The 16,731-nt window shown below is 34.4% G+C and overlaps 1 protein-coding gene across 1 annotated transcript in view; it reads right to left on the bottom strand.

Annotated features, from left to right (window-relative positions):
- Positions 1 to 13,070, bottom strand: part of LOC143085623 (glutamate receptor-like) — a 36,234-nt gene extending 23,164 nt beyond the window's left edge. The window contains exons 1-3 of the mRNA XM_076262083.1: positions 12,893 to 13,070; positions 10,940 to 11,086; positions 26 to 271 (exon numbers count right to left, since the gene is read on the bottom strand). Coding sequence (XP_076118198.1) covers positions 26 to 271; positions 10,940 to 11,086; positions 12,893 to 13,004 — 505 coding nt within the window. The 5' untranslated portion in view covers positions 13,005 to 13,070. The remainder of the gene's footprint in view (positions 1 to 25; positions 272 to 10,939; positions 11,087 to 12,892) is intronic.
- Positions 13,071 to 16,731: the final 3,661 nt, after the last annotated feature.

Below are 16,731 nucleotides of genomic sequence, written 5' to 3' on the forward strand. Positions count from 1 at the left end.
CAAGGAATCAATAACTTTTACCTACCATCATCTGTTTCATATATATAGAATATTTTGTTCCATTCTTTAAGCTGAACAACATCAAGAAGCCCTGTAATATATGATGGTCTAATGTAAAGCTGGTATGGATCTGAAGACAGGGACTGTTGTGGCATACTCAACGATATAAAGGGAACTTTGAAAGTGTCAGTATAAGACTGTATGGTTGATAAAGCACAGGAATGAAATGCTCCAAGGATCCCGTATACATTCTGTTCTAACAAATCACAAACTGAAAAAATACAAATAGACATTTATACTAGTTTTGTTTTTCTAATCGAAAATTTTGCATATAAATAGATATGCAACAATAGCAAACGAATTATAAATGCTGTTATTTTAAAATGTGTTTTCTTATAAAACTTTCCAATATTAAGGGTATAGAAAACAGTAGTTCAATTTGAATTATTAAAGATTAAACATCACAATCATTGTAGAACATATACTGTATTAACACTGTTTTCTAAAAAAAAATCACTTTAATAGTACAATAGTTAGTTGTTGAAAGCAAGTAGGATACAAAACAGAAGTTACAAAGAAACGGGATGCTAATAATCAAACGTAGCAAGTAGGATACAAAACAGAAGTTACAAAGAAACGGGATGCTAATAATCAAACGTAGTATTATAGTGTGTTATTTTTCGTTTTTGCATTCGTCGTTTAGCCAAGGTTTTCGAATAATGATAGGACCTTTCATAGACTTTAAGTGCAGAAAAACAGCATGTATCCGGCATAGTTGTTACATTTATAAGCCCACTCGTTGTTACCTATATATCTGTCTTACTAGAACACTTAAAGATAAAAGGCCATGATACTTTGTAATGTTGCATGTTTTGATATTAATATTATAAATGACATACAACCAGGAGAACTACGAATATAAAGGTCCACACACTATGTACAACCTAACTGGACGGGTAAAGCACATCCAGAATTATAAAACGGGCCATAAGGAGGTTTATAAAACAAGTGTCAACTTCTATAAATAAATATTATTTGTAATTAACCAGCTTATACGTCAAAATAAATTCGTTCTACTTGCAGTTCAGTGGCGGATCCAGATATTTTCATAAGAGGGGGCCCACTGACTGACCTAAGGGGGGGGGGGGGGGCTCCAGTCACGCATCAGTGATTCCCTATATAAGCAACCAATTTTTTTCCAAAAAAGGGGGGCCCGAGCCCCCTGCCCTCCCCCTAAATCCGCCTCTGCAGTTGATCAATTATATAAAACCCCAAATTTACAAAGCCATGATTCCTTCAAGCTAAACTTTTATTTCAGCCAGTTTCTTATACACATTTATTTTGTAAAGCCCCAGTCTCACTAGACCACGATCGCACCACGCTCACCGCGATCTAAAATAAATTTTGATCGTGGTGAGGTCGCAGTATGAGCGGCATGAAAATGTAAATTTTCGTTGCTTTCACGATGCTACTACGTCCTCTCTACGCTTCTACAAAGATCCCGCTACGATTATACCACGTTCTCACCGCGCTTATTCTGCGACCTCACTACGCTTATTAAGATCTTTCTACGCTCTTCACGTTCCCATTACGACCATACCACGAGTTATCCGATTGCAACACGATCTTACTGCGATTATAACACGTTCTTACCACGATTATACTACGTTCATAGCGCGATCTTACTACGTTCCCACTACGACCATACCACGAGTTATCCGATTGCAACACGATCTTACTGCGATTATAACACGTTCTTACCACGATTATACTACGTTCATAGCGCGATCTTACTACATGTACGTTCTCAGCAATAACGTCAACATCGTGTTCCATATTAATACAGTTCAATTCCTTCTATTTCTGAATAATTTAATTTTGGATGTAACGCGTCTTCTGATTGGATGACGTTATTTTGTTATCAGCCCATAGACATAATTTAGTCATGTGACCGTGACGTCATCAACGTTTTTCGTAGTTTTCTACGGTTTAAAATGGAATTTAGAATTAATTATAAGAAATGACTGTAATATTGTTTCTGTCTATTCGAAATAACACAAAAAATGTGGTGCACACTGTCAAATAACCCGCTACGCGCGTTATTCAGTGTGCACCAAATTTTTAATGTTATTTCTTCATAGACAGAAAAAATATTACAGTCATTCCTCAATTAAATCGTAGATTTCTCGGAAACAATACAGTCATGCCACCAAATTCTACAAGAACACGTGGGCATGGTGGTAGGAGTTGATGTAGAGGCAGAGGGAGCAAAGTAACGAATCCTGATCAAGCAGAGATCCAACCTAAATTACAACCTATTGGTGGTCCATAAAGCTCAATGACGATATTTTAGTGAACGAAAGCAGAGATGACATAGATGTATCAATATATATAGGAAGATGTGGTATGAGTGCCAACGAGACAACTCTCCATCCAAGTAACAAATTATAAAAGTAAACCATTATAGGCCAAGGTACGGCCTTCAACACGGAGCCTTGGCTCACATCAATCAGCACGCTATAAAGGACCCAAAATATTACTAGTGTTAAACCATTTAAACGGGAAAGCCAACGGTCTAATCTATATAAAAACGAGAAGCATGGTTGAGCCGTCAGAGCAAATGGATAATTACATTCAAACAAACAAAATCTAGGGAGCTTTTTTATATATTTTATGTGAAAATGACAATGAGAATGATGGTCGTAGTGTGAACGTAGTCAGATCGCGTAAGAAGAGCGTGATGAGGACGGCAATGGCGTGCTAGAATCGTACTATGGTCGTGAACAGCGTGGTATAGTCGTAGTGGAAGCGTAGTTGAGTCGCAGTGAGAACGTGATGGTCGTAGTGAGGTCGTGATAACGTCGCTGTGCGATCGTAGAGCAGTCTCTCCGAATAGAATCACGCTTTCGCTACGCTCTCGCTACGATTGTACAGCGACCTTTGCGATCTTACTACGATCTTAGTGCGCTCTCACTACGCTTCTTCTACGACCTGATTTCGCCACGACCGCACCACGATTGTTTTAAACATGTTCAAAGTTGGCCACGCTCTTCACAATCTTGAAGACCTCACCACGACCGTGATACGACCTTACTGCGATCTACACGATCGCACTACGATCATCAAAATTTGCATTTTTTTCACAGATCGTAGTGCGATCGTGGCTTAGTTGGACTGGGGTATAACAACACTTTTATATATTAAGTTTCACTGTCTACACTGTAAGTCTTGAACGTGCTAACACAATGCTACCCAAGAAATGAGAGTCATGAACAAAATTTGGTATCATATGTTAAACGAATGTAGGATAAAAAAAACTTGATTCATATAGTTTTTTTACTGACCCCCTACCCTCCTCTTAACTTAATTTGGGAAAAATTGATTGACCAATAAGGATATATTAAAAATCCATGTCAATTAAACAAAACTTGCAGCAATTTTGAAACCCCTCTCCAAGCCCCAAACTATCAGTTGAATCAATTTTTTATCCTTCATTGATTTTTTGATGTCTTCCCTGTAAAGTTAACAGATGAAGTTACATACTGAGTGTATGTACTATGAATTTTATTGACAGACAATACAAAGACATATTGACGTAAATATCACTTTCTTACTTGCTTTTAATTACATGGACACGTGGTTCTCTTTGATATATCTCCAAATACTCCATAAACTGATAGTCATGTACATGTATGCTTTTTAATTTTAGTTCATATATATATTTTTTGGAGTTAAGTATATTATTATTAACGTCCATTTTTACTGAAGTAGACTGTACACATTTTTATTTAGGGTCAGTTGAGGTCCACCTCTGAATGCGGGATTTTCTGGCTGCATCGAAGACACGTTGGTGGCCTTCAGCTGTTATTTGTTATTTGGTTGGGTTGTTGTCTCTTTGACATATTCTCCATTTCCATTCAATCAATAGAAAATTTGGAAGATGCAGAGGAAGGACAAATAAGCCAATTGCATATCGAAAACAAGAATGTGTCCCTAGTACACGGATGCCCCATTCGCACTATCATTTTCTATGTTCAGTGAACCGTGAAATGGGGTAAAATTTCTAATTTGGCATTTAGAAAGATCATATCATAGGGGACATGTGTACTAAGTTTCAAGTTGATTGAACTTCAACTTCAACTTCATCAAAAACTACCTCGACCAAAAAAATTAACCGGCATCGGGACAGACGACTGGACTTACAGACGGACGGACGGACGGACTGACGAACGGACGCACAGACCAGAAAACATAATGCCCATAAATGACGCATGAAAATCATTCCAGAAATAGAAGGTAAATACTAAGAAAAGCAGTTATAAATCATAGAATAAAACAAACACATAGATAGTACACAGAATACTAAAGTTTGATCAACATGAACCTTATAAAAACTTAACATGTTATTAACGAAAAAGTAAACTACGAAAGCTTAAACAATGATAAAATTGAGAATGGAAATGGAGAATGTGCCAAAGAGACAACAGCCCGACCATAGAAAAAAACAACAGCAGAAGGTCACCAACAGGTCTTCAATGTAGCGAGAAATTCCCGCACTCGGAGGCGTCCTTCAGCTGGCCCCTAAACAAATATATACAGTCTAGTTCAGTGATAATGAACGCCATACTAATTTCCAAATTGTACACAAGAAACTAAAATTAAAATAATACAAGACTAACAAAGACCAGAGGCTCCTGACTTGGGACAGGCGCAAAAATGCGGCGGGGTTAAACATGTTTGTGAGATCTCAACCCTCCCCCTATACCTCTAACCAATGTAGAAAAGTAAACGCATAACAATACGCCCATTAAAATTCAGTCCAAGAGATGTCCGAGTCTGATGTCAGAAGATGTAACCAAAGAAAATAAACAAAATGACAATAATACATAAATAACAACAGACTACTAGCAGTTAACTGACATGCCATCTCCAGACTTCAATTAAACTGACTGAAAGATTATGATTTCATCATATGAATATCAGGCACAATCCTTCCCGTTAGGGGTTTAGTATCATACCATCATAACATATATGAGAAGAACATAACCCGTGTCATGCCAACAACTGGTTTTTGAATAAATGTGTTTAGTTCTGATGCAAAGACCCTATAAGTGAATCAATATTAACGCCAAAATATGCAATCTTTAATGACCTGACAACAGTATCGTATCTATATCCCTTCTTAATAAGTCTATTCAAAGGTTTTGTTAGTTTTTGAGGTGAATACTGACACCTTTGTGCTTTATAAAGAATATTTCCATAAAAAATTGGATGTGAAATACCTGAACGTATAAGAAGTCTGCATGTTGAGCTATATTTACGAATGATGTCCTTATACCGATGATAAAATTTAGTAAATGTTTTGACTAGTTTGTGATATCGAAAACCCTGGTGTAATAATTTTTCAGTAATACATAAATTTCTCTCGTTAAAATCTAAAACATTGTTACATACACGAGCGAATCGTACAAGTTGAGATATATAAACACCGTAAGATGGTGACAAGGGAACGTCACCATCTAAAAATGGATAATTAACGATAGGAAATGAAAAATAAAATGATAACTAGTTTACGGAAAATAGTTTTCTCTTTTAAATTCTATTGACTGTTTTTGTTCTTGACAAATAAAAATATTTGAACAAGCTTGGCAAAAAAAAAGCATTTCTAAAAGATAGTTATCTGAAATAGCATGAAGGATGATACTTCATTTTAACAACCAACATTGATTTTCACTAATTGCAACAAATACATAAAAAGGAATTAAAGACCGATAGAGGATAGTTAGTGTAAAAGCATTTTTAGTGATAGAAACAATTAGTACAATGCTGTGTCAGATTTGTAATAATGACTTTCGGAAAAAAAAAGTACGCCATGAAATGTTAATCGGCAATCACATATAACCGTAGAAGTGAATTGCCTTGCATGGGAATGTACAGATGAACTATCTTATGTATATATTGGTACACATTAGATATGACTAATAATATCTTTATCAGGAGTCATCCTGATGTCTGCAATCGATATAAGAGTGCATTTCCCTAATCCAATTTTACTAAAAAAGCTTTTATTGTCGAAAATATGGTGGATACAAAATCGATTGCAGGGTTATACTTGTCCCAGGAGAAACGAGAATTTAATACTATCCTTAACTTCATTTTACAATGCTGACTTCTAAAGATAGTTAGCTATTTCAGCTAAATAAATAACATGTAATTTAAGAATATCAAAATGGATTTCACATTAACACAAGAGCAGATTGTCAATATATGTAGAAATATTGCACATAAATATATCTCAATTGTAAATCACGTTCTTGCCCTTTTAATGAAATGTTTGTACTCCACTGACATTTCTATTTAGCTCATGTGTGACATTGTTTACTTCTGCTAAAAAAAATACTTTTTAGTGTGTAATGGCATTGATGTATAATCTCGTACAAGCTCCTTTTTTAAATCTGGTCATGGGCCAGTTATGGATTAACAAAAACAAAAATGTTTCCTTCCGGCTTAAGTATCACAAAGATTTTGTAATACCGGTACAGTATATATGAACGATAATGCAGAAAAACTTGTTCTTGCAAGTATTCTAGTACTGGTTCATCATGATAATTTCCACTGCTGTTAAACTGCTACTTCAGGGGGTTTACACATTTCAATAGCCATTGTTGCATTACTGGCATTACTTATGAAATGCCCTCATTTAATATTCAGTCTGTTTGAAAAATCCTGAGGAAATTAGGGCTCAGTATAGTCCTTCGGGCAAACTTTACCTGCTGTGAGGTGGAATTACAACACACCGCCTCATTCTGTATGTATGTGCCTGTCCGAAGTCAGGAGCCTGTAATTCAGTGGTTGTCGTTTATTTATGTGTTACATTAATGTTTTTCGTTCATTTTTGTACATAAATAAGGCCGTTAGTTTTCTCGGTTAAATTGTTTTACATTGTCATTTTTGGGGCCTTTTATAGCTCACTATATATATGAGGTTTGGGCGTTGCTCATAGTTGAAGGCCGTACGGTGACCTTTAGGTGTTAATTTCTGTGTCATTTGGTCTCTTGTGGAGAGTTGTTTCTTTTCACGGCAAACATACCCCATCTTCTTTTTTATATGCATACATTTTTTGTACTAATGTCGAATTCATATTCATTGTGCATTCTTAATTTATAAACGTTCATGGTTGAGCGTGAGTTCTAAAATACGTAATGAAAACAAGGAAGTAATACACAACATAGAAAACTAAAGACCAAGCAGCACGGACCCTACCTAAAACACAGGACGATTTCAGGTGCTCAAGAAGAGTAAGCAGATGCTGCTTGACATTTTCAGTCAGTTTTTCGATATCTAAAGTGCACAATTAAACGATTTAGAACTGCATTTAATTTGATAGGTGAAATACGATTCCAAGCACACTTTTATCCTTAGATATAACACAGAGAAAATGTAAGTTTGCCTCGTTTTAGATAAAAAATCTAATTTGTAATAGCCATCATTAAATCATTTTTCATTAAATGGGAAACTTTAGTCACTGTTAATGCATGAATAGTTTACATTACAATCTAGATCCTACAGGGAATCTAGTATTGGTATGACATTTCAAACTGAAAAAATAATCATTAAACATGACAAGCGAAAGCTATGACTTAATAATAATATAGTGCATATACATTATTTTACTTTTACGATCATGTTACCTATCAAACCTATATATATTATAAAAATAAAATGAGAGACAACTCTCCACAAGAGACCAAAAAGACAGACAACTACAACAGTGTTTCCTTTTTGTAAGATATTAGATATAAATACTGATTTCTCGCTTCAATTTAAATTATTTTTTTCCAAAGTGCGCTGAAATAATTAACACACTTATTATTTGTCCAATGTATACCTATATATTTTTTAAAGTTTCCGTTTATCATGTTTGTTACAAATCTTATTCTAATTTGATCAATTGAATAACACATGTATTAGGTATATTTCTAGGATATCACAGGATTATATAAAAGAAAGAAAAAAAACAATCGAAACGAAATAGATGAAAATAAAGCGATGCATCATGATTACCTATGAGACCACCAACACTCTATCAGAAACCAAAGTATAGGGATATAAACAAATACTTGTACAAGCCAACCAACATCCCAACAGAAACCAAAAGATAGGGATAAATATATAAACAGAAACATATAACCGAACGACCTTCAACCATGAACTAAACCAATTTCGCACAATAAGCTATGATTATAAAAGCCCTGACAGGAAACAACTAGTGAAACTGCGAGCTACGCAAGTGTTCGGTAAACAGGAAGTTGTTGAGTAATGAATCTGAAAACGCATCACACGGTATAGCTGACTTGTATAAACAATGAAACCAAATTTCAGAAATCTTTGTATTGTAATTCCTGAGAAAAATGTGATAAAATTTTCAATTTGGCTATCATGTGTAGAATCATACATTCAAGTGTTCGGTAAACAGGAAGTTGTTGAGTGATGAATCTGAAAACGCATCACACGGTATACATGTAGCTGACTTGTATAAACAATGAAACCAAATTTCAGAAATCCTTGTATTGTAATTCCTGAGAAAAATGTGACGAAAATTTTCAATTTGGCTATCATGTGTAGAATCATACATTCAAGTGTTCGGTAAACAGGAAGTTGTTGAGTGATGAATCTGAAAACGCATTACACGGTATACATGTGGCTGACTTGTATAAACAATGAAACTAAATTTCAGAAATCCTTGTATTGTAATTTCTGAGAAAAATGTGACGAAAATTTTCAACTTGGCTATCATGTGTAAAATCATACGTCAAGTGTTCGGTAAGCATAAAGCTGTCGAGTGATGAATCTGAAAACCCATCACACGGTATAGCTGACTTACATAAACCCTGAAACCAAATTTCAGATATCCTTATTCCTGAGAAAAATGCAACGAAAAATATTCATGGGACGGACGGACGAACTGATGGACGAATGAATGGATGGACAGACAGATGTAAAACAGTATACCCCCTTTTTTAAAGCGGGGGTATAATTATAAATGTAAAGAAAGGATAGTCTAAGAGGTAAAAGAAATTGTTGAGTGTCAGTAACCATGTTTAACCACGCCGCATTTTTGCGCTTGTCCAGTCAGGAGCCTCTGGACTTTGTTAGTCTCGAAGGATTTTTAAGTTTAGTTTATTTATATCTTTTTGAGATTAGTATGACGTTTATTTTCTAGTAACTAGTACAAATTTTTATTTAGGGGTCAGCTGAGACCCACCTCCGGTGCGGGATTTTCTCGCTGTAATGAGGACACATTCGTGGTCTTCTGTTGTTTTCTGCTCAATTTCATGAATTAAAAGCATCATTAAAAGACACTAATGATAAAGGATGTTCCAAGTATTTGTTTCAATGTCTGATTTCCATAAGTACCTCAGGTTCTAAGATATACATCCATTATTCGGATTGCATCCTATGTACTTGTTTTTTTACAATAACTTTCATGTTAATTGATATGTTTATCGAAGTATAATTATTAAAATGAAACATATTAGACACATAAAAATTATATGCATCATGCTACCGCGCTGAAGTACTATCATGCTTGTGAAATGATGTTTGAATTTATTCATTATTTAGTTTAAAAGTTAAAGATTTTTTTTTTGACAATCATTCAGATAATGTAAACATAATTCCTTTATAGTAACAAAGTAAAAATTACTCAAACACATACATATCGTGAGTTGATGGTCATTGGTGCTGTTTATTGTTTCTGTTTATATATAAAAGTGTAGATTTTAACAAGTATAATGCTGAATTGGTAAGCATAAAAAGAGTTATGCAAGTGGTTTAACGCTGACGAGTCAATAAATGTATGGTTTTCATCATAAAATCAGGATTATAGACTTTGTATTGCTGATAATGGTTGTTGGTTTTAGAGTGTCTGTTTATCCATAAAGTGCATAGGTGGATTTAGGGGGGTTGCCAGGGGGCCCGGGCCCCCCCTTTTTGGGAAAAAAAAATTGGTTGCTTATATAGGGAATCACTGAAGCGTGATTGGAGCGGGCCCCCTCTTAGGTCAGTCAGTGGGCCCCCACTTATGAAAATTTCTGGATTCGCCACTGAAGTGTACACAGATTTCACGATGATAGACAGGAACGATAAAGATCATTTAACTGATGGTTTACAAAATGTTACAATTTAATGTGATCTATTTTGTCTGAACTAGTACATATTTTTGCCTAATGGCCTGCCTTTGTCTGTTTTATTCTCTTTGGTCGGTTGTTGTCTCTTAGACACATTCCACGTTTCAATTCTCAGTTCCATGATGTTTATAATAGGTGTTTTTCCAGAAACATGAACAGTATAGTTGATTAAAAGTCGCCATTGAATGCTACCATGGATTGTTTCATTCACTTAGAATTTGTGCATATATCTTGTTTCGCAAATCATTTTTTTGCTCTGACAATGTTCTGAAAACCCTTATCGTTTTGAATAATTAAAAATAAAAGTATCATTTATATTTCATGTGGACTGAGGAGCGCTGGCTTTAGCCCTTATAACCAAACATTCTTTGTTTGATTAAAAGATGTCCAGTATATTCATCATTAATCTTTATAAGGTTTTAATTTGTTTGACCGAGGAGCGAACACAAACACAAAGTGAGGGCACTGACTAAAAGACTTTATTGTGCGCCCCTGTTATTTTGTGGGATCATATTTCTGAATTGTTAAATTTCCGAATAGATTAGTATTTCTTTTGTAGATTTATTTACCAAGAAAAAATATGAACTGTTTTACTATAGATTAAATGTCTGCATTCCTGCATAAAAATCAATTTATTTCGTTAAAAGTCTGCACCATTTAATTGCTGCAAATTGACGGGCCATGACTGCAACAGATTCCTATACAATCTCTCTTACTTTTTTTTTTGTGGTTTGCTGAGGTATACATACTTGCATTAGTAACATAATAACTATCTCGGCAATCCACAATCTCATGAATCTGTTCCAGTGTGATATCTTTATCCATGGTTGATAGACGACCTACTTCCAACTCAAACGTCTTTGCTAAATGTCGTGAGCTGTGATCAAATATAGCACCTGAAAAGAAGTTTAATAGACGAATATAAATTCAAATGATAAAGTTATTATGATCTTTTGTATCTAACCCTTTTAAACTGTTATAATAGATCAACAGAATCGTGTTTTTGTTTGCTGATTAACGCCGCTCTTAACAGACTTGACAATGATTTTGCTTTATATAATGCTCAGGAGAGAACCACTAATTTTTGACAGGAAACATAGCAATTCTGATCAAATAACTTCTGAGTCGAACACACCTCAACATGACCTAGATTCGAACTCTTAACTGCAAAGTTGACACAGCCAGACCTACCAAACATCGACACACCAAGTTAACAAAAATTAAAATTTGCTTTCAATTATTTTCAATAAAACACCTGGTCATAACTGCTTTAGTTTAAAACAAATCTTAAAAGTGAATATCGAGTATCAATCAATTATCACCATTGCAAACGGTTCTTATATGTCAAGGCCATACCACGTAGAGTTTTAAACTGTACGTAAAATTAAGATTTGAGCTCTTTCTGCTAAGGAACATGTCGTGTGGTTTATCTCCAACAAACATGTTGTAGTGTTAAATTGTTGGTTTAGATTACACCTTGGTATCTTCTTTACAATGTAAGATTATTATTGTTATAACCAGAATAAAGAAAAGGGTTAAATACCAATGGGACAACTAACCAGCATATTTCAAATGAAGTAGATCTAGATATAAGGCAATTGTATTAAACAATAAGATAAAAGCACATACCGTTAAGTCAGTTATTAAAGGTCTCGCAATTAAAAATGTAAGGCAATTCAGACGAAAAAATAAATTAAATAAATGACAGGCACATAGATAATGTTGCGGGGTTAAACATGTTTATGTGCGCTCAACCTTCCCCTTAACTGGGACAGTGGTGTTACAGCACAATATGAGAACAAACTTTAAATCAGTAGCATTTGTAAAATTTTAGAGATCGTTACGGCACACACACAGTTAGCATAAAAGCCATAGAAACAAAGCACCTGGCATAGAATACACGTAGTACCTGAAGGATAGTTCAAAGCAAATCACAACTTTAACATTCGTTTTAGTCATTCATGAAAAATTGCATGTTTTCAATCAGTACACTTCCGACGGATTTAGTGTAAAGACGGCATAAACAGTCTGAGAACGATGATGTATGAAAATGAGTTCTCAAAACTTTACAAATGCAGAAAAATATATTATTAATATGTTTATTTTTTTATAAACGAAATTGATATTAGTACTAAAAACACCATTTAAATGCTATACTAATGTGTTAAATTGGTTATCTTTGAGAATAAGTTTATTTAAAGGGTTAATTTGTTATCTTTACATTCAATCAATTCTAACCCTTTGATAACCAGTGTAAAAAATATAAAAAAGAAGATGTGGTATGGTTGCAAATGAGACAACTCTCTACAAGAGACCAAAATGACAAGGAAAATAACAACTATAGGTCACCGTACGGCCATCAACAATGAGCAAAGCCCATACCGTTTAGTCAGCTATAAAAGGCCCCGAAATGACAATGTAAAACAATTCAAACGAGAAAACTAACAGCCTTATTTATGTAAGACTTCATACTTTTAAAAATCTTTTAAAACGCGATGTAAATCAAGCCTATACCCATATACATAAACCTAGCATGGAATGGTGCATAATTTATGTTTGAATAGATATGATGTATTTCTCTATACATTATATTAATCGATTATTGACCGTCAAAACAGCATCTACAAAATCAGCTGTTTTGAATTAAAATATAGATAAACCAATTTCTTACATTGTCCTAACGAGAATTGGAATTGACTTACCGATTTTACGCCTCTTGCCTGAGTCCTGTCCATTAATCATTGTAAACATGAAATAATAATAAGAAACAAACGAATGTATTTTCATCTTTAAAACAATACTTTCCAAATACATATGTTGCGAAATGTCCTTATTAGCCAAAAATCGTATCTAATCATTAATTGTGATGCGCATGTCAGAAGTCAGTATTTACAACTGAATGCTTCATGATGGAGTTTAAATTGATGTATAAATGTTGCTTTCATACTAAAAGCTTAAGACATTATGTATTACGCATTTGTTTTCTCAAAGAGACAACATCGGCACGCTTATAGATTATCTCATTAAGTCAACAATTCTATGAAAATCACATTTGGGTGTAAAATATCAATAAGTGTTGATGGTTAATGTCTGTCGTGAAGTTGACGATCTTGTTCTATGAGAACCTTTACCTCAGATATAATCAACATTGTAGTTTTATTTTCTTCGTCTATGATTTCTTTTATATCTACATCATGTGGTTCTACGTCGATTACTTTAACATTGTACAAATACATACACAATCATTACATACTTGCTTACATTTTCAGTGCATTGAAAATCAATGCAAACCGTTTAGTGTCTGGTACCTGATTAGGTCAAGTATGGCATGGTAATGGTCGCAAAAATTTGATATTGGGGCATTAACAATGTTACAGTAAGAAACGCAAAAATATTAAATAAGGATAACGACATTGTATGTTCAATTCATGGAGAACATTTGTAGATTTATTCATTGAGAACATTCACGTTTATTCAAATACAAAAAAAAAAAATGTACGTGTTCGATGGATGATCATGATTGTAATAATTGGTAATTAACGTACGTGTACAGTCATGCTTATCACAAGAGTCTAAGGATTGCGGATATTTTGTCTCATTGGATTTTTGACGTACCTGACTCCTGATGAAGCGATACTTCCCGGATTCCTTTACCTGTCGAGGGTCTAGAGCTACATTGTTGTACACAACCACAAGTATTGGAATTTATGTTCCAAACAAGACTGAACCTTTTTGTATTAACACACATTCGAACGAAAGTTTTTAACAGAGAAAATACATCAACACTTTTATATAATTGATCCATGAGAAAAAAACATATGTACAAAGTAAGAAAAAGTTGCAATTTAAGTTATTGCATTACTGTGACCAAATCTATCGAATAACGTCAACTTTTAATAAAAATCTTATATCAGGTGTAATTCGGATTAAGCCTTAACGAAATATTTTTTAGGCATAACTAGCAAATAACTTCTCATCTCCAATGAGCACACAACCAATATATATTTTTATAAAAAAAAAAAAATTAAAAAAAATTGAAGTTTCTCTTTACCATGTGTCATGCGCATATTACACTTTTACCATTTTTTTTAGGTCAAATTAAGTGGACTGTGCGCTCACAGAAATATTATACCCATTGCATTCTATTGGTTCTTGATCCAAGTCAGGTAACTAAAATCGAAGGTTTTTAGCAGGTCGCTACCTTTCTTTCATACATTCAATAAGGCTGATTGATGACTGTCACTTTTGATTTCCTATTTTGTCATAATGGTACGCTTAATAGCTTATTGTACGATGAAGGTTCTGCTTATTGTATATGAAAAAGGTTCTATGATGATTTGCCCTTGTTAACATCTTTTCAATTGTTCCTAATGCTCATCTGTCATGGCCATTCATACCACATTGTCTGTTTTCACATTTCATGCAATTATAAGTACACTGGAGATCATTTCTAACCTCTCATCCAATTATCAGAATCTGTCAGGATGACTGTTCTAGGACAGTATGTAGAACTGGCACACTGACACCTTCTAGACAGTTCTACCTAACACTGATTTAGACAGTTCTGAACCTAGAACAGTTTAAGACAGTTCTACCCTAGAACAGTTTTAGACAGTTCTACCCTAGAACAGTTTTAGACAGTTCTACCTAGAACTGACAAAACCTTTGATCAGTTCTACCTAGAAATGACAAAACCTTTGATCAGTTCTACGATTAGAACAGTTTTACGGCTAGAACAGTTCTAAGTCTAGAAAGACTCTAAGATTAGAACTGATTTGGTAAGTTATACGGCAAGAATTGGTTAAGTCAGTTCTATCCATAGAACAGTTTTAGGCAGTTCTGTTGACAGTTCTACGGTTAGAACTGATTTAATTGGTTCGGATGACAGTTCTACGGTTAAAACTGATTTAATTGGTTCGGATGACAGTTCTACGGTTAGAACTGATTTGTTCAGTTCTGCTGACAATTCTACAACTAAAACTGATTTGGATAGTTCAACCTAGAACAGTTTTATACAGTTCTACCATAGGACAGTTTTATACAGTTCTACCCTAGAACTGATCCTGACAGTTCTACCTATAATAGATTTTGTCAGTTCTACCCTAGAACAGTTTTAGACAGTTCTACCTAGAACTGACAAAACCTTTGATCAGTTCTACCTAGAAATGACAAAACATTTGATCAGTTCTACGATTAGAACAGTATACGGCTAGAACAGTTCTAAGTCTAGAAAGACTCTAAGATTAGAACTGATTTGGTAAGTTATACGGCAAGAATTGGTTAAGTCAGTTCTATCCATAGAACAGTTTTAGGAACTATTTGTCTTAAATATAAATAAGTTAAAAGAATATAATATATATTAAAAAATTCATGTAGAACTGTTCTACAATCCTGACAGGATTGGTCAGTTCTAGGAATAGAACAGTTTTAGACAGTTCTGTTGACAGTTCTCCGGTTAGAACTGATTTAATTGGTTCGAATGACAGTTCTACGGTTAGAACTGATTTGTTCAGTTCTGCTGACATTTCTACGACTAAAACTGATTTGGATAGTTCAACCTAGAACAGTTTTATACAGTTCTACCATAGAACAGTTTTATACAGTTCTACCCTAGAACTGATCCTGACAGTTCTACCTATAACAAATTTTGTCAGTTCTACCCTAGAACTGATCCTGACAGTTCTACCCTAGAAATGATCCTGAAAGTTCTACCCTAAAACTGATCCTGACAGTTCTACCCTAGTACAGTTCTATTATTTTACAAGTTCTAATGGCAGGTTAGATGTGATCTCCACTGTACACATTACACCAAAAAACACATCTGAATATTATCTAATAAGGAATTTAATTTTAAGGTAGCACAATACAAAGATTTTATAACTCCAACTCCCAAGTTAAAAAATGCTGTAACTTCCTTAATAATGCTTGACAATTTATAAAAGTGGTAGTTTTGGATAGCTAACAGATTACTCTTTCAAATTAATGCAATGTTAGTATTATGCAACAATTATGTAACCAATATGATATTAACTGTGTATAAAAAAAGGGACGAAAGATACCAAAGGGACAGTCAAACTCATAAATCTAAAACAAACTGACAACGCCATGGCTAAAAATGAAAAAGACAAACAAACAACAGCACACACGACACAACATAGAAAACTAAAGAATAAACAACACGAACCCCACCAAAAAAACTAGGGGTGATCTCAGGTGCTCCGTCGTGTTGCTTATGTGATAACAAATCCGGTAAATAGTCTAATTCGGTAGGTCACATTCATGAAAGGGAAGGGGATTGTAGTTACGACGTAAGGAACATATCCGATATCATTTGTGAAACGGTTATTCCATAACGGTCAACCAACTCGTGATGGCGTTCGTAAAATTTACGAAGGGATGATTTCAACTTCACCATTTGGAACTCTTGGTTTAATAGCTTCCTTGTGAACAGCAACCCTCTATTAAGAAAATCATGATAGGAAATGCAAGCACGGGAATATCGTATCAATTGGGAGATATATACCCCGTATGCAGGTGCTGC

Source organism: Mytilus galloprovincialis, chromosome 8, assembly GCF_965363235.1.
Source record: "Mytilus galloprovincialis chromosome 8, xbMytGall1.hap1.1, whole genome shotgun sequence".
NCBI classification, from domain to species: Eukaryota; Metazoa; Mollusca; class Bivalvia; order Mytilida; family Mytilidae; genus Mytilus; species Mytilus galloprovincialis.